At 32.7% G+C, this 20,556-nt stretch overlaps 1 protein-coding gene across 10 annotated transcripts in view; it reads left to right on the plus strand.

Annotated features, from left to right (window-relative positions):
• Rbp6 (RNA-binding protein 6) overlaps positions 1–20,556 on the plus strand; it is a 410,061-nt gene that overhangs the window by 382,225 nt on the left and 7,280 nt on the right. For 3 of the 10 annotated variants that reach the window (XM_089229288.1, XM_089229289.1, XM_089229290.1), the window contains one exon: positions 14,275–14,532. In XM_089229288.1, coding sequence (XP_089085414.1) covers positions 14,275–14,532 — 258 coding nt within the window. The remainder of the gene's footprint in view (positions 1–14,274; positions 14,533–20,556) is intronic. The other 7 variants (XM_089229291.1, XM_089229292.1, XM_089229293.1 and 4 more) reach the window with 3 other exon arrangements.

Consider the following 20,556-nt stretch of genomic DNA (forward strand, 5'->3'; position numbering starts at 1 on the left):
AATATATATAATATATCGAAGCGGCAACTTTATTTTGATTCATACCTAATATGTTTTTTTTTTTTTTTTTTAATTAATGAAAAGGCTTCAACAGCTTAGGTTATTAGCCTACAGAAAGTTACAACAATGTAAAATTATAAATGTTTACAACTTCTAATATGTTTTATATACTTAACATTTGTATGTTGCACCAATAATTAAATTTATTTTACGTAATATAGGTAGGTATCTTATTAATATGAAATTTTGTCATAAAAACTTCACAATTATCTATTAATTAAATGTTTATGAGGAGAGACCATTGTTAATATAAAAATTCGTTGGGAAAAAAAATTATAAAATAACATATTAAATTATACTATATATAGGGTGTAACAGAAAGATATGACAGATTTACATGTAAATCTTACACAAATCTGTCATATCTTTCTGTTACACCCTGTATATACCATTCTTTTCAAACAAGATTTTTGTATTATTATTATTATTATTTTTTATTAAAGAAATAACCCCCGGCAACTTGGTCATTGGGATAAGATACATTTTTTTAAATGTTTTTTTGAAAGGTGTTACATAATATTATAATAATAGAAAACAATAACAAAAAATGTCTAAATTATATGAGTGTAATTATAATAAGGTTGTGTTTTTTCAAATGGTTAAATAGGTTTGTCCAGTCCTGTCTCCTGGAGGAACACGGATATGTCAGGTTTTTGTATTATTATTATCATGGTCATGGTGATATTTTCATAATTTACTCTGATTGAAAAATGATTCACGAAATCCACGAATTCAAAACTTATAAAATTCTTATACGGAAATTGCTTCTGTTGTCTTCCTGTCTGTTTATCTCTTTCTCTCTCTCTACGCAAAGTATATTTTTATAATGTACAATGCATGTCCCCCATCATCCGTATAGATGTGAATTCAGATGTATTGTTCTCTTTCTGTGTGTCCTGCGGAAGTCGAAGCGTGACTTCTATTATAATAATATTATATCCGCGTATGCGTGCATGCGAATAATGCGCGTCGCCGGAATATGCAACGTTATTAATAATAGTTATAATTATTATTGTAATATATTAACCTCCTAGCTGTCTCGCGGTCGTAGACGTATATAATATTGTTATAGGAATGATAATAATAATAACAATAACAATAATAATAATTAATACTACTACTAATACTACATTACTACTGTTACTAAGCGGTTCGCGCTGACGATTGATTTTCTCCGGATAATAATCATTAACCATACCTACTATTATTATACTATTCAAATTCCGAACACCATTATCACAGCACGGTCGAAACGTTATAAAATTTTCACAAACTCTATAACCGTATTCAGATGAATTGATTTGACTTATTCGCTGTCCTCGTTCTCTGCGCACCACTGGCCCTTTATTAATATTTCGCATGATGTGATTTACGATTTTCCCGCAATCTTCAAATGGCCGTTATATTTTTATGGGGTAAAGGCGGATATTTATAGGTAGGTAATACTTCGTGATGATATTAGGACGCACATTTTGATGGATGTATAATCGATGAATGACTACCAGAATAGAGGGGTTCGGGGGACATGTCCGCCCTTATTTATCTATTAAATTATCCTGCCACCCCGCAACATTTTCACGTAATTCGTGTTCGTTTATATATACTTTTTTTTATCTTTTTGTCGCAATCGTTGTGTTATTATTGTTCCAACTCGCAGGCTAAACATGAATTTTTGGTCCCTCTATTATATAAAATGGTGTTTTTAACTATAAATGCGATCATCGGATGGATCGTGGTGGGTAGGGAGAGTGACCAGAGTGTGAAAACTCGATGCGTGCGAATAACCAACACTCCGCACTGGGGTTTTAGGGAAATAAAATAATATAATATATGTTGTTATATTTATATTTTATAGCCTAACGACCAAATATTTATATCGTGAACAGAAAATGACTTTACTATTTAAACTACTGTTTCATTTATTTATTTTGTTATGGCACGCTTACACTTATTTTCAATCGATTTCTAACCATAATTCATTCGTAAACAGTAACCATCATTTTTTATGTAAGACCTATGTGAACGCAAATAATATTCGGGTCTATAGTTGTGGCAGTAATAAAAACACGACTCCCCCCCCTCCCTCCTGATAAAGTGTTCGTTTGTTTCGTCAATACAAATAAATGGGTTATACACGTTTGATATTATTTATTTTATGTTTGCACACACATAATGGTTCATTCTCAGAATCATTAGCCAACGATGAATAATATTTTAAATTAAACATTTTCGATTTTGATTTCGAAATTCGTGTTGGTTTCCTTATGTGAACAAATCGGCCCTGCTGTGTACTATTAATATTACATATTATCTACGATTAACAAATTAAATTTGATGTGTATAGTTATATGAGTAGAATGTGAAATAATTGTTATGTTTGTTTTGTGTACCTAATGAGACAAATATTTAAATGAAAAAAAAAGGCTGAGTTAAGCATATAGTATGTACACACTGCGAAAAGTTCAAAAAATGAAAACGATGAATTCCTAAAACCCGCTTGGGCGATATATATATTATATAAGAAGGATTCTGTTTATCGAATTTCCGTGTATATATATATATATACGTATTATGTAACTGGATCGGACTTCGCCGCCGTGTAAATAATTTCGTTCACGCGCCTCGGAAATAGCATACATATATAATATATACATATTGTGTTATTGTAGTCGACGTTTGCGATGTTTTCAGACAAATTGGGTAGACGCGCTCTCTCGCTTTACACACTCACGGCCCGTCCACCGCCCCCTCTTGACGAGCCGTGGAGGAAATTCATAATCTCGCACAGGCAGAAGCTTTTGTTTTTATTGTTATTATTTTTCTACCGATATATGCTGTATGTATACACATATAGATATATAAATACGTGTAACCTAACCTTTTTTTTTCGTCAGCGTCGAAAAACCGTTGGTGAATTATGGAGAGATACAGAGATGTACAGAGAGAGAAAGAGAGATGAAACGAAGCGAACGGACGAAAAAAAACTCCAGTCAAATATAATAACATGAAGCAATTAACAAAATGGAATTGTTAAAAATTAATTATTTATTCGGATGGTTAGGGAACCATCGGAGCGTGGCCAAAATTCGCAAAAACGCTTCGGTTGGTCCGGTGGAGGGGGGGGGACGGCAACGAAGTCGACGGAAAAAAATATGACTGAACTCCGACGGCGGCGGTTCTCTTAATCCGCATTTGAAATTATAATAATTTGCAATTAGTACTGATGCCGGTCGTGCAAAGTCGGCATTATAAATACGGCACGCGATTTTCGAACTTAACGAAAGAAACAAAAAAAAATATTAAATTTAATATTATACAATAAAGAAAAAATATGACAGATAAATCTTATAACGCGCACTAAGTCGTTCTCTTGAAATGATAACTGAAAACGCCTCGCTATTATACCAATAACTACGTTCAACGAGTGTCTAATTTTCTACGTTGATTATATCAACCGCGCATCGTTGTTATTTCATTATTTTATTTATAATACCTTCATTTGCACTTGTTCCACCCACATAACGGCGCTATCATGTCCAAGGAAATCGTTTTTACGATGAGATTGAGACATATAATGATGACAAAAAATTGTTGTTTCTAATATTGTTTGTGCACCACTGCCATAATCGTCTTAAAAATCACTAAATAAAACTGGTATATTTAGTAGGTGTCATTCCAGAATGTCGTAAAAGTGTTAAAACCATCTCCCTTTAAAATTTTTCATCTCACGAGCCCACGCATATCTTACGACGATCCCCTTTGACCAGTACGCTATACTTTATTGTATACATCTTCTACATTCTACATTTCCGAATTACTGATATTATTGTAATCATTACGTACAGCTGCCAGATAAGAGGGATCACTCGACGGTTTGTACGATCTTATACTATTATGTTACTCGAAAAGCTTTTATTTATTTTTCACAACTATATTATGGCGTCCACGCCGTTGTAGAATCGCAATGAAACAATTGTTTCTCCCTATTCTTCTTCAAGCTGCTGACGTCGGAATAAACAATTTTTGTTCGTTTCTCGTCCGTAGTACATATAAACACACACACACACACACACACACACATATATATATATATATATATATATATTATTGTTTTTTCTCGAATATAGCATTAAGTGAGCGGCAGTGACATGACACTGGCACGTCGTGAAAATTTAATCTCCCCGTAAACATATAGGTACGGCACGAATAAAACATGTCCGACTGTAGCAAACGCCGTCAACGTAACTATTATATATACACACATAAACGAGCGATTTATATACATATTTCAACGGTTGCTGTCAGAATATAATAAACTACGCGTGTTATCACATATACAGGTCGGTTGTTACCAATATAATTGTATATACAATATTTAAATGTTATTATATTCCGATGCCGACGCCGCAAACCCGAAGAGCGCGGATGACGACTGATATCGCAACAAAAGTGCAGGGCAGGTAGTCAGGTGTCTAATATATATAAAATATATATTTACACGAGTGTCGCCGCGGTATCCGAAATAATAATAATAATAATAATCCGTGTCGAAAGTCCCTACTGTTATAAAACATTAACGAAACGCGACTTTGTTAAAAAATCAAAACCCGTATTCGATCGTCGTCGCAAGAATGAATAATTCACTAGGTATAGCGTTTGCGCGAAATGCGAACTCGACGTCGCCGCCGCCGCCGCTACGATGACGCGAAAACGAAACGTCAAGAATTTTTAAAACGTGACCTCCGAAACCGTCGACTGGGGAGACCGGCGAATGACTTTAACGTGTAGAATTAGTGAACGCTGCAGCTATATCGTTGTAATATAGTCGTCGTCGTTGTGATTGTTGTTGTCGTTGTCGTCGTTGTTATTATTACTATTATATTATGTGCCGCGTGTAATATCAACGTAATTATTTTTCACCGCATCGCCGACACAGCAATTTGAATTTATATTGCGTTTTAAAGTATTTCGCGAAGGGATGCGCTCTGCAATTTACGTATATATACACGTACGCCATGACGTCGAGTCGCCGAAACGATCGTTTTAAACTCAAGTCGGGACGCGTCCCGGGTAATGTCGTTGATTTATGGAAGAAATAAATTTATAATTATAGTCCTCATATTATAATATATGACGTGTAATAACAATAACTGTGGTGTACACCGCTCTGCAGCAGTCACGACGCCGACGATATTAATTTGTGGACAACAGAAAAATTCAATCGTTTTTTTTTTCCTCGTCTATCTAGAAACACGCGTCATTCGCCTATAGCGCGGTCTTCGCTATATACGTTCCTGCAGCGTACTATTATTATGTATACATATTAATGCACCGGCTATATAATATATACCGTGTTGGGTAGTAACCGCGAATTCGTAACTAAGGGTATAGGGGGTTGATAAGTAAAAATAGACATTGCCCTTGTTCCACCCCCGCGCCCTGCCGCCATCAAATAACCGTAGTAACTTATAAATACGTTATGGCCTTAAAATTCCACCCCGGCCGATTGTTGTCTATATTTGTTGAACGCCTACTATATACAGGATGATTCTTTTATCAAACAACACTCATTGTTTAAAAAAGTATTGTCTTTTTACAAGTTGTTAAAAAACCAACGTTTTTATTAAAAAATTATATTTTTAAATATTTTTTATCCTTATCATTTTTTAAGTTTTTTACTTTTTTGAACGACAACATAGGCTTTTAATTTCATATTCCAAAGCAGAATGTTTTTCTAAGTATTTTGATTCATAAAAATCGAATTTAGGACGAGTAATTTATGAGTTATAAGTATTTAAAGTTTAGACAAGCGGAGTAGTGGAGAAACATTTTACGGGGTAACCCCGTACCACTCCACTCTGCAGAGTAGGGATTGGCATGCCAATCTAAACTTTAAATACTTATAACACATAAACTACTCGTCCTAAATTCGATTTTTATGAATCAAAATACTTAAAAAAATATTTTTCTTTGGAATATGAAACTAAAACTCTATGTTGTCATTCAAAAAAGTAAAAACTTAAAAAATGATAAAGATAAAAATATTTAAAAATATTATTTTTTTTAATAAAAACGTTGTTTTTTTAATAACTTGAAACTATGTAAAAAATATTTTGAAAAAGTCAATACTTTTTTAAATAATGAGTGTTGTTTGATAAAAGAATCGCCCTGTATATATTATGCTCGCTATACGCGGTTTAAAGGATAATTTAACGCAATAATATTATTATATACTGTATATAACATGAAGTCGCTTACATTATTATCGAATAAAACTTGTTTGGTTGCTTGGTGAAGCGGTGACGGTCGAGTTTCCGCAGGTAAATCGATTGCATTTTATATTATAACGAGCTTTTTCCCGCTCGAAACGAACATTATCAATCCGCTGACGAATGAGATCGCGAGACGGATTTATACGTTAAACGCCTTCTGTAAGATATTTTGCGTTCGACCTTTAAGAGGACGTTTCACCCGCATGTGTTGTCTCCGTCTTACAAGTGCGTAACATTACAAAAACTTTTACGCGCGGGAAAGAACCGAGAAAGATACAGTTATAACTAAGAAACGAAATTTTCATCACATAAAAAGGAGAATTTTGTCTGTGCAATATCGTTTTTATTTTTTCGATATCAGAACTACAAAAAAAGTTATTCATGCTTAAAAAACGCAAAATTAATGTATTATAAAACAATAAGAATTTTTGTTGTATAAGTGATATCGAAAAAATAAAAACGATATTGCACAGACAAAATTCACCTTTTTATGTGGTGAAAATTTCGTTTCTTAGTTATAACTGTATCTTTCTCTGTTCTTTCCCGCGCAAAACAGTTTTTGCAATGTTACGCACTTGTAAGACGGAGACAACACATGCGGGTGAAACGTCCTCTTAAGCGAATGTGCAGCGCGTAACCCTGTGCAGAATTATGCATTTGCTATTATTCACTAGTGCCCATGGTGTATGGGTGGTGGGAGGGGGAGGGGGGTGTAAGGACGGCTTTCAGGGGAACGAAATATTTTACTCTGTTACTTTTTTCACTCGCGTACGTCGTTATACCATGCAATCATAATATTATATTATATTGCTCGTAATGCGCGCCGTGTATACCTACCGAAATGTATATGACCGCTTACGCTTAGTTTGACGGCTATGACCCTACGGCTGTAAATTTTCTGCGGTGTTTATATATGTATATATAACACAATAATAATAATATGATAGGCTTGCCGTGTGTGTAAAAATTAAACTATTGTTGTATACCTGCGCTCGGCGGACGGGGGCGGTGGTGGGGTCAGTGAAGCCGGCGCGGAGATGAGGGCGCGTTTTAATAATTACCATAATGGACGGTTCGTGCGTGGCAACCGCGGTGCATACTGCTCCGTCGTGCCCGGAAGTGGTAGGGTAGATCGCGGGAAGCTGCGGGGCCGTAAAGAAAGGATTACCGCGTGCGACGGGTATATACGTATATATATTATACATATAAATATATACCTGCATGCGTCGTGTTATAATTATATATTATATAGTTGTGTGGCGTCGAGCTTTTCACCGTTCGCACGCCGTTATATCCGGTCGGGTCGGAAGGAGGATGACAAATGAACACGCACACACGCGAGTCGATTTATATTATTATTATTATTATTATTATAAACGTATAGTGTATAATATTATACGCTTATAATGTTTATTATTTATGTATAGCGAGGGTCGTTGTGCAATAGCAGCGGTGTCCGTGTGCGCGTCCCCCGTTGACCGCGTGTATAAAAGACGAACGATCGCTGCACGCCGCGCACTTCCGTTTCGCCGGCTCGTTTTTATTTTCTTTTTCTTTCTCGATGTTCATTCCGCATAACATAAATCGATAACGTCGTAAATGATAATAATAATAACAAATAACAATGCCCCGTGTTCGGGCTGCCAACAAAAATGTCATCACGGCCACGTGCAGCACCATACTATTATTAATAGTATAATAAAATTATATTATGATAATATTATCATAACGAAGCATAATGTTATATAATATTTAGCATAGTTATAATTATTATACTATTATCATACACTAATAGTAAAGCTCATCCGCGGTCGCAAATTGGCTATTTTTGTAAAATACAGAAATATTATTATGGAGGGGGGAGGGGGGTAATTTCATATCTGAACACTTATCACCATTCTGTAAGACTTACAGTGCGTAATTATAGCTGTGAGTTAGTTTCGGCTTTTTCTATTCGGTTGCTTAAAAAAAAACAAATGGTTTAACCGCGCAATGTCTGTATATATAGTTACATCTGTCTGTTCGACCCGATGCGTTTATCCCGCGGACGCGACGCGTGCCATATAATAAAGTGTATATATATATATATATATATATATATATATATATATATATATATATATATATATATTATATGAGTACGCGAGCCCATTACAACACATGTATATACATGCGTTTTTACAACACGACTACTGTAAAAATTCTTCCGGCACTTAACCCCTCACCCCACGACCATATATATATATATTTGACACACACACATTATAACACACAAACACACACACACGAGCGCGTGCGAGTGCATATATATATATATATATATGCATTATTATATCATATGAAATACGTGCGCAATGGATTCGTCGCTCGGGTGGAATACGAAATTATTGCTTTGCTAACCCCGAACACGAAACTTGGAGCACTTTGCGTGGCGCTCGGCCCAAGTGATACTACGCGTAAAATGACATATTGTGTAACGTCGCGATAATATTATTAATATTATGTTATCATAGATCGATGTGTTTAATATCGTACCTATAGTATAATATGCATGTTACGGCCTCGAATTTTTTGTGCATAATCAGGAGCGAACGACCTTTATTATAAAGGCCATATATCATGCTGCATGGTGAGAGAGGAGGCGCAATGGGTGACGAATGACGATAGCACCGTCGCAGATATCTGCAGGAGACGGTGGATGAATGTGAAGAGATGGTGTGGGACCAACGATTATATTATATATATATATATAGATGGATACATTTGGAAAGCGTCACTATACACTAAACGTATTATTTTCGACTCGGTTATCCGATTCCGTCGGTATCTAATGCGTTTTAAATAATAATATATATATATATATATATTCAAGTCTATACGCCGTTATTGATTTTTTTTTTTTATCATAACTATATAATGATTGTGATAATATGATATTCGATGTAAGTTGTTAAATAGTTATTTTTGTTATAAATCACGACTGGACCGATCGTAAAGGTACGATACGGTCTACGTGATTGGTTCAACTCGGAAACTGATAAAATGCTGTATTACATTTTTTCAAGACATTAAGTTTGTGGAAGTCTCGGACGAATTTTTTTTCACAGTCGACTACTGTTTTACCTTACGGTCAAAAATACAACCATCCTAGCTAACCTCTTCAATAAGCACCAAAACTAGATATGACCACTGCTGGTTTTTAAACACTTTATAAAGTACCATGTCTTGAAACTTTTTAAGCAGTCATTCTACCAGAAAAATAGATATTATGGAAAAAAACTTTTTTATTGTTTAACCTATATCAATTGCTTAAAGCGTTACATTTCTCTATTCACAAATAAACAAAATATTTAACAACACATTTATCACCGATTTCGTTAAACGTGTTTGTATAAATATAAACGAAAACCAATAAGCTTATCTTTAAAAAAAAAAAAAAAAACGAAAAATACTTTTAACCCTTTTAAAAACTAATAAAATATTTCAAATTCTCAGTATAATAAATTGTATAATGTCGCTTTCGTGAAAAGTCTTATACGTTACAGTAAATGCTTCTTGATATTCACACATAGGTGCATACATTACACATACACATTAATACTCGAATACTGATTTTTTTTTTTTGTTCAAAGTGTGTACGAAACGACACGGAAAGTTGTTTTATTTCATTATTGTTTCCGGCATATCGCAGGTGTTTCTACACGACTAATATATTATTTTTTCTCCTTAATATTATAATATGTGCAGAAGTACACTTATTATATTATTATTTTTTATTTATTAAATGTGTATATCGTATATAAATGCCTCATATTATATTATTAGTATGTATATATTACCGTGTTTGCATATTGTTATAGTATATTATTTTTCCCATGTATAGTATTACATTATATAGGAATGTGTGTAGTCGTATAACATTATTACTATATCTATTGTTTTTGTTATGTTTTTGCAATAGAATGTTTTGTTGTTTTAGACGCGCGTTTCGTAATTTTCCGTATCATTCATACAAGTATAAATATTATTATTGAAACAAAAGAACATTTCCTACATACCTATTATTATAATATCAGTGTAGGTATTTTATTACATATTATATAAACAAATGCTTATAAATATACAGAATGTCTCAGACGTACAAACCATCCGCTCACAGTATATATATATATTTTATGATAAAATATTTTTCTCCCATCACTAATCACCTCTGCCTAAAGCTTAAAATCTACGTAAAACTACACTGAACAGTCAGTAACTAGAATGGGAGTTTATAATTTAATTTTTAAAAAATTTACACGGATTGAGTCCTTATTATGCGTTATATTTATATATTTAATATAATTAATGAACAGTTAAGCGATGTTACACGTAAACCAATATTTTAATTTGTTTTATATCTCAAGTGGTAGGTAACACGAAGTCTTAATAACAAAAAATAACCCCTACCGATATTTCAGTATACGTAATTATACCAAAAAAATATTTTAATTAGCAAAAACAAATATTGTTCTAGCACAAACGAAACATGTCGCTTTAGTGCATAATTTTGTGGGTATGTGTTACGTTCTCATTTTCAGTAGTGCGTATGTTGACAATACCTAAAATTAAAAAATGTTTTTATGTACCTACCTATTATGTCTACACCTTTTTTTTTTGGCTGCCAATTCATGTTTTAATATCATCAATATGATAACGTACCGCATGTCGTATTGTGGTTGTAACTTTCAGTTGATCTCTGACAAACGATCATATTTTAATATTTACTCCAAACAATAATAACATCCTTTCCATATCCTTTTAGGTAGCTGTAAAAAATGTAAAGGTATTTTAAACCTAGATCGGTACCTTATAGACGTTCAAATATAATTTTAAAAAAAACCCACATAATGCATTATGTATACATAAACAAAAACCGGGGCCACAGTATTATTATTATTATTATTATTATAATTATTGTTATTATTTTATACTTTTGCGCAAGTTTACTTAATCGACCATTACGCGGTATTGCTGGTACAACAAAATATACAACATTATCTTCAATTTAAAATCAACGTGTCATTTTCGTGGTCGCGTTGTAATAATAATAATAATAATATTATTATTATTATTATGACTTTTAGGTATGATAATAATCATAATCATAATGGTAATATAATATACGGTTTGAAACAAACAATACGTGTGCCTATAATGAGGCAGTAGCCGTAAAATAAAATAATATATTTTATTTAAATATCAGTGGCTAGGCGAAATGTTATCAGACCTTTTTTTGTGGCATTTTTCATACGTTAACAGTATAAGATACAGATAGATATATTTTTGCACGTCTTCGTCCCGCGATACTAAGATACAATTTAAATCACGACGATGCATCTGACTGATCGATCGCGTGTATGGTGCACATAATATTATTATAATATACTATAACACTTTTTATACTTACTACCTACGAAATCGCGTTTATATAAACTATTAATCATAATAATATTATGTGTATCCATATAATATACTTCATTTATCACAAAAGACAAAACACATACAATAATATATTAAAATAAATAAATTTAATGATAATAATAATAATAATAATATGAAAAGTACGAATAGTACCCTTCGCTCGATATTTTTACTTTTAGACGATAACTTTCAGCGTTCCCAGCGTTGCACGTTGTATCAACGAGAACAGTAGTTTTTTTCCTTGAAGAATTCTCTATTTTTATTATTTTTTTTTAACATATTATGCAACGTTCGATGAGGATATTATAATAAAGCGTATGGGAAATGTTTTAACGGAAAAAAAGGAAAACTCCACAAAACAGTTTTTTTTTTTTTTTATCACGCTATAATATAATTTATTTTTGCTTGGCTTATCAGTGGCAGTCTGCTGTTTTTCACCTATTTTTTCTCCCATTTATATTATATAATATAATTATATAAATATCTTTCCATTGGCATCACGATGATGAATGCTTGTGTTGTTATGTGTGTATGTGTGTGCGTTATATTCAGACGCGGTATCATGATATGTTATTTGGTATGTTTTATGTAGGAACCTATTAAAATATTTTGAAGTGCCTTCAATATTTCATATTTTGCCTTCATATTTTAGGTGCCTATGATATAATTGTCACTTACTTACTTGAATGTGTGCCGTAAATTTCGCATAATACTATTATATATAATGCGAACAAACAATAATAATAATAATAATACACACGTACACTAATACTTACACCTATATGTATAATATTATACACTAATATATTTTAATTTGTGTTTTTTTTTTTTGATTAATTTTTCCCAATTACATAAACTTAAGTTTTTGTATAAAAAATTTTTTCAACATTAATTTTAGCCTAATATAATATATTAAGTATGTTGTATAGGTTATTATTGGAATAAGAAATTCAAATTTTTTTTAAACACACACATCCACACACAAGGTGGCTGTCGAACCAATGACATTATCGAAATTTACCATACCTAAAATATATATACTTACTTAATGATATATGTTAAAATGATTTGACTTGACGTTTGGTCGAACCACGGTTCAACGTGCTTTTGAAGCACTCATAATTTTAAAGTAACGACAATTTACAGCAACATTGTGTGCAGCTGGTTAATTGGATCATCCTGTACATGTTTATATACCTAATGTACTATATTTCAGTACGTGATTTAATTGAAAAATCATACGCACTGCACAGGTAAACTATTATATTACATGCGTACAATACTGATGCACGTTGAATAACCGTTGGCGGGAATTTAATCGAATACAATACGCGATGTACAATATTTTAGCCAAAATCGTGACGTCTTACGAAGAACAATATTCAGAACACAGATTTTAAAATTATCCAACCTTTCGGTTTTTCGTGAAAAAAAAAATTATACGCTTTCAATCTTACTTTGGCACTTTGATGGTTTTGCAAAATTAAAACTTCCTAAACAAACGTAAGTAAAACGTGCGTTTTAAAAATTCAAGGATGATTACTTAAAACACCTTCACTAAAATTGATATCGTGGATTATTGACTGATTTGATTCTGATATCCCCCACCCCCGGTAAAATATCTTTTGTGGAAGTTTGTCTCTCGGTGACTAATGAGTCATTAGTTGGATTAGTCATTAGTAATGACATTTTACCGTGACTCTAAAACATACCGAAATCAGCTAGTTGATTATTTTGCTTACCAGTGACTCGTGGTCACTTTAATTTAATTTTACCGGGTGGGGGTGGGTGGGGGGTGTACGACTGCATCACCAAATCTCACCGGTGCTGAATGATTTTTCAATCGTACACGTCGTAAATATTATATATGATATATATTACACTGCTGCAGTATGTGATGGATCGTATGTATAATATATTATTATACTGTACACTAGATGTGACACGTGATTTAATCGGAAAATCGGCTTAATTATCTATTTTAAAAAGTAAACGTAACCGCCGCGAAGACATCGTTACAATAACATCGTATTCGAGCTTTGCGTAAACAAAAAACATATTTAAGAAACAATAAATAAATTATACCTTGACAACAAACAATACCTATGTATGACGTTTTACCCGATCTCGTCACAAATCAGAATAATACCTATAGTTGTCCATAACAACTCGTGCGGATATCCGATTGAATCGCGTGTAGTGATAACACGATGTTTTTCTTTTGATGTCATATAAAACATTACGTAGGTATATACAAAATATATTTTATTGTGTAGTATGGTGACGATTCGTCATTATCTCTGATTTAGTCGGTCGATATGTTTACGATACTATAATATAATGATGATATTGTCGTTGTCGTTGTTGTTATTATTGTTAATAATATCATAATAAACACTAAACATAATATTATATGCCTACTAACCAAATAATTGTTGTATTATGTTTATCAAATGACCGTGCGTGTGTATTTTTCAAGTGATGAGCAATTACCACCATCAGGCAGCCGCGGTCGCCGCACAAGGTTTCGGGCCACCAGCGTCGCCGCACACCGGCGGCCCCGGCAACCCGCGGGCCGCCGCGTTCCCGCCGGCCACGTCGCCCGGCCCCGGCGCCCCGTCCACCATGGACATGTACAGCTCGAACCCGGCCGATTACGTGCAAGCAGCGTCACCGCAACCGTCCGCGTTCCCCGCGATCGCCGTCTCACGTGCGCCCATTAATTACAATCCTGTAGGTATATAGTCCGATTTGCGTAAGGGTTTGTAACGATATAAAATTTATTTTTGATTTTTATTATTTTGTTATTTTTATTTGATTTTTTTTTTTTACATTTCCCTCTTACTTGACACCAACACAACTAAAAATACTGTACATACCATATTATGCTCGACGTGTGAGTATATGAAGAGACGGACTGCGCTTTCCTCGGCACGCCCCCCCCCCACTCCCTCCAGACTACGCCATAATGAAAAGTGAGTGTCCAGTTTATCTCGGTGCTCGTAAACCACTACAAAAATATAAGAATAAAGTTGCCGAGTTCTGAAATGAACCGAACGGGCCGTGTTTTTATGGATGAGATACAATATAGAGCCTCGTCGACGCCAACAAGCATTTTTTAGCATAAAAATCATCAATACCTATGTTTAATATTCCTCCGGGCAGTTATTCACACGCCATCATTTATAATATACCCTTTATTAGTATAATATTATCAAACTCTTACTGATTGTCGATGATGGCACGAGGTATCTCTCTCTCTTTCTCTATCTTATTATGTACGCGTAGTCCGTCTTTTTTAATAACTCTGTGTTACTGCTATTACACTTTTAAGACACGATATCGTTTTTTATTTATATCGTGTATACTGAAACTTGACTGACAAACACACACACACATAACACACACACACGTACACGCATACACACAACACCCATTCGCACAGAAACCGGATATGTGTATATTTGTGTGCCCAATAACACTGTGTAGCTGCTGCCGTGTGACCGCCGACGGGGTTAGGTATCTCGTATAAAATATGCCATCCAATGGCCTGCTGAATTAATTGTTGTCGTTTTTATTATTTTTATTATTGTATTATGTGTGTGTGTGTGTGTGTGTGTACGCTATTTATATTATAGACGCCCCGCACGATTCGCACTTTCCTCAGGCACATTTCCCGCACGCCTCAAACTATTGTATTATTGTGTGTGATTATTTTTTGTACAATAAAATGTATTAAAATAAGCAATATAGGTAATATAATATATGTAATACATATTTTATCGTCGCATATTCATCGTTTAAGATATTTATGAAGTGGGTTGTCGCGTTTTCTAGTTTTTTCGTTTATATTAGATAAGTATATATCGTGCATTAGGTTATTCACATTCCACCTGATGGCTTATAATACTACTGAAAAACTGCAGTAGAAGAGACCACTTTGTGCATTTGTTTACGCGCCCCGACAGACAACATCACTTTCATAAGGTTTTTTGTTGGTTTATGTTTTATTTATTTTGCTTTACTTGTCTTGTTGTCCAAATCGCATTTAACACACAGTTAGGCAGCGTTTTTTTAATGTATTAATAATTATGAAATTGTAATTAACACTCAACCGCAACCTCAGTTTTTGACGATTGTAGTATATACGTTATAGCAGAATGTGTAGGAAGAACATATAAGATTTAAACAGCTAGTGAGTGTCTAAAAATAGAACCATTTTTGCATACGATTTTTTTTTTTTTTGCAAGTGAAATAAAAACTACCAATTGAACACAATAATATCATCTGCCACTCGATGCTGCAAGCGTATTGTATAAAGTATATATTAGACCGGTTTGGTAGTCTACCGGTTTCAACCGTTTGTAACGGTCGGATCGGGTCATCTTAACTGCCCAAACTGGAAATCATCTTTAAATTAACGTAATATTCGTTCACTAGTGTCAAAATTTGAAACTTCAAGCCCAACCCTTATAATATCACCCTCTCGATAACTCAGTCTGTTCAAATCCCTTTGAATGCTACAGCAATACGTGCTATGTCATACCCCACTAAACGCACACAGATATGTAATAAGCGCCCAACTAAGGTCTCTACCCCTGTAACCCCCTCACCATCGTGGCAGGTCTGCCGGGTAGTGTACGTTGATCATGTGTGTGCGCTCGTGTTATATTTAGTCTCGTCGGATTCCGCGCGCGCGATACATTATTCAACTTCCATCATCGCTGCCTTCGGTAGACACGATAATTAATCACTTCACCGGCGGGGTTGAGTGGTATGCTTGGTCTCCTCAAATCTTCCTAGTCTATCATATCCCTTCCCCTGGGATTCTGAAATATTATAAATTAAAACACTGCTAGTAACGTATGCTGTCGTCGTTGTTTCGACCGTTCACCTGCAAACTTTCTGACGTGTTTCGAATCGCGTCTCCGCAACAAACTATTATAAATATTTGCTCGTATTATGCACTTGCCTACCATACCCGTTGTAGTTAATACACCTCACTAAGTATACGCATGCAACACTTCTTATCCTATGCATAAAAATGCATATTTGAAACGACATATTATGTTTCAGACTATCCATCGATCGTAGGCTTGAAAAAAATTCTAGGAATAAAATTCCAATAATATGTTTTAATGTTGATGTTATTTTCCACTTTCCTCTCCCGGACTCTCGTAATAGCTCGTGCACGTATAATAATAATAATGATAATAATAATAATAATAATAATGATATAAATAAGAATAACAAGAATAATATACATTTGGTTCAACGAAGACTTTTATTATTTTCTATTCTTGTTACATTTTTACAGTTGACAACAAATAGTTTTTTCATTTAAAAAAAGTATAGCTTCGATCAAATAGCAAAAAAAACAAAATACTAGCATTTTTTTATTTTTTTTTTGATATCTTAAAAAGCTCATATATTATCCTTTTCCTTCGGCCATTATATACATCAATAAAAATATGTACATACACTCGTTATGTCACGAACAGCCCACCCATTTATATAGCATCAATTCTAGAACTCTATCCCGAATGTAATCGAGATCTGTTATCGAAAACTTTACTTTTTTATAGAAAAAAAAAATACGAGACAGGTCACAACTTATTATTATTGTCGTGTAAACTATAGAGTTGCTGATGTTGCTAAAATATTATATCCGTCTGCAGTGTTGTATTCTGGTTCGAATTGATAACATAAATAATGAAAAAAAAAAGTAGACACTAGTCAGAAATATATTTCTTTGTAAGTCTATATAATATGGAACTACAAACCCTTAGTTGGTGTAGTCTATCAAAATTTTTTTTTAGAACAAAGCAAGCTGTTAAAAATATATACTTAACATTTACAAGTTTTAAAACGGAAAATCGACTTGTGAAACTTGTGGCCATATAATTTTCGTAATTAATTTCTTACTGTATTATAATAATATAATACATTATTATGCGTTTATAGTGACGTTTATAATATATTCATTAGATATTTTAACTGTGTAGTTTTATTGTTTTTATATACTTATGATATCATATAAGTTTTTTTTTGGTTTATTCTCACTAGGTTAGGAGTTTTACATTGTTAGAAGGAAATTAAAATTGAAAGACATTTTAAGACCGAATTTTCATATTATTATAATTGATAAAAATATTGACCAATAAAATTGAATTCTCTGTGATAACAGGTCATGTCAGTCTATATAAAATCATTATATTTGCCTTTTGTTCTTCGCCGGTTGCCATATCAGCTATTGTGTGGGCAATCAATATTTTTTTATAACTTTATGCAATTTATTTCAAATTAAAATACGTAAATTATTATTAATTATATCCTGTCATACATATAAATGTATGCTGTGGTTTTACTATACATTGATATTATTTACAATGTATATTATATTGCAGTATAGTATCATAGTGCATTGCATATTATACAAGATATACCATCCAAGCACCTATTTATTCGTTATTAAACACGTAAAATAGAAATGTAATAACAATATATTATTCAATATAATGGAATTCCTTTGAGTCAAGCTTATAATATATGAATAGATCAATTCGATTGATTTTTCGCCGTCAATAGCAAACAAATAAATCATATATAATAATTCTCACCAAATTACAAACAAACATTTTTCTTGGCGCATGACTACAGTTATAACCCTTCTCTTTACGTATAGTTTCTTTGAACAATGCTAAATCATTGCTGTAATTTATTTTATACGCCCGTCTGAGTGGTTTCCTTATAAAATAATTCCCTAATAAAACCTTAACAAACTATCTAGTTTTTTTTCTAAATACTTATAGAACTACAACTGACACATATTCAAACCAGTAATAGATTTTGTAAATATTATTTTTTAGCCTCCTACTACCAACTAAAGCACACACATGCAAAATTGTTTATTTAATAAATTAATTCATTTTTACTACGATTCGTGCAACGTCGAAATGGCATTTTAAAATATTATAATAATATGGATTCATTTCCCATTCGTTAATTGAGAATAGCCCGTGCTACTTCGAAACACGCCCGTGTAGTGAAATTGCCTATACAACGTGCCGGCTAACAGATTTGAATGATATTATTAACATTATTATTATTTTTACAAAAATATTGCAATATACTATATTGTTGTTTTATAAACAAAAACTCATTTACTATAGCTGTGCGTTTCAGAGAATGGCCTACTGGTGGATTTTCCTATCTGTTTATTCAAATCCATCATATTATTTTTGTCAAGCAGTACAATTTATTATGAATAATGTAGGTAGTAAATATTATTTCGAGGAAGAAAATAAATATGAATTTTCAACTAAAAAAATTAAAGGGATAATTAACATGATAAATTGGTTCAAAAATTTGATTTTTTGATAGTATGCTTGAAAATGTACCAATTGGTAATTATTTTCTCCACGTTTAAGGAAAAGTAATTCATGCCTCATATAACTAGTCACAACTTTAAGCTGTCACTGATCTAGACATTCACTCCAAAAAAGTACCTATTGATATATAATATATATTTTATTAAATCTGACACAGTAAAATATTTATTAAGCTGAAAAATTATCTGTGTCAAATTGAATCGCAATTAAGCGTTCACTTGTTTCGATAATTTATTTCGATTTTTTTGTAAAAACTGTCTTTAACCCCACATCTTTGAGGTAATAGTCGTTGCCGTCGTCGTTGTCGTCGTCGTTCATCGCCCTGTCACCGAATAATTAAAACCCGATGTTAAATATTGAGTAATAGAATAGTAATATACACTCAAAATAAACTTGTACTTGAATAAGGTGCACAGCCTTCCGAGATGAATGTACATCGAACCATGTTCATTCTAAGATTCTTATTGTCGTCGTCATATCGTTTTTTTCCCCACTACAGAATTTACAAATAAAAAAGTTTGGAAATCATCGATTATATTATAATATAAAAATTTATTTTTTAAAATATTATCGAATTTTAATTGCACGGATTTATTTCTGGCAATGAACTGTATAATATACATAGATTGCTGTATATCGTAGGTATTGTTTTTCTGAGCTGTAGTTTTGACGGATCGTGTTTTTTTCCGTGTACACCATTACTATTATCATAAACTTACTGAATTCAACTGCAATTATTAGATTTAGTATTAGTTATAATATTGTAATTTTTTTAATTAATGTTTATTGCATCTTATATAATATATTGTAGTAAGTCTATAGTAAACAAAAATTGTAATTCATAACTATAATAACTGTATATTATACTAACCGGAAAAGTAGTTTTTTCTTTGTATATCAACAATTAATTTAATATAAGAAATGTGTTAAACAACGGAAGCTATTACATTATAACTGACTAGCAGACACAACTGTTTTTTATACTTATTTCATTAGTCTGATGGGTCAAACTTTCAGATAACTTCATAACTATGTTATTATTATGTTATATTTAAATGTAAACACTTGATTAAAAACTGACACTATAATACTATAAATTACTACGCGAATGTTTTTAATAATACGATCTCTACGTTTATGAGACTGAATCATCCCGACTTCGTGCTTAAATGAAGGCTGTCATCATTTGGAGTAACCGTCATCTGATGATTTTAAATGATGTTTTTCGAGGATATTGCAATATTACTATTAATACGTAATCATATCACAAGTTTAAAGTTCCCATACTTTATTTAAAATATAATATTGTAGATAATATCATAACAGACCTCGAAAATGTCATGTAACGTCGTGTTATCAGTGGTCGATCG

Source organism: Diuraphis noxia, unplaced genomic scaffold (genome assembly GCF_037042655.1).
Source record: "Diuraphis noxia isolate RWA-SAM2 unplaced genomic scaffold, SU_Dnox_SAM2 contig0005, whole genome shotgun sequence".
NCBI classification, from domain to species: domain Eukaryota; kingdom Metazoa; phylum Arthropoda; class Insecta; order Hemiptera; family Aphididae; genus Diuraphis; species Diuraphis noxia.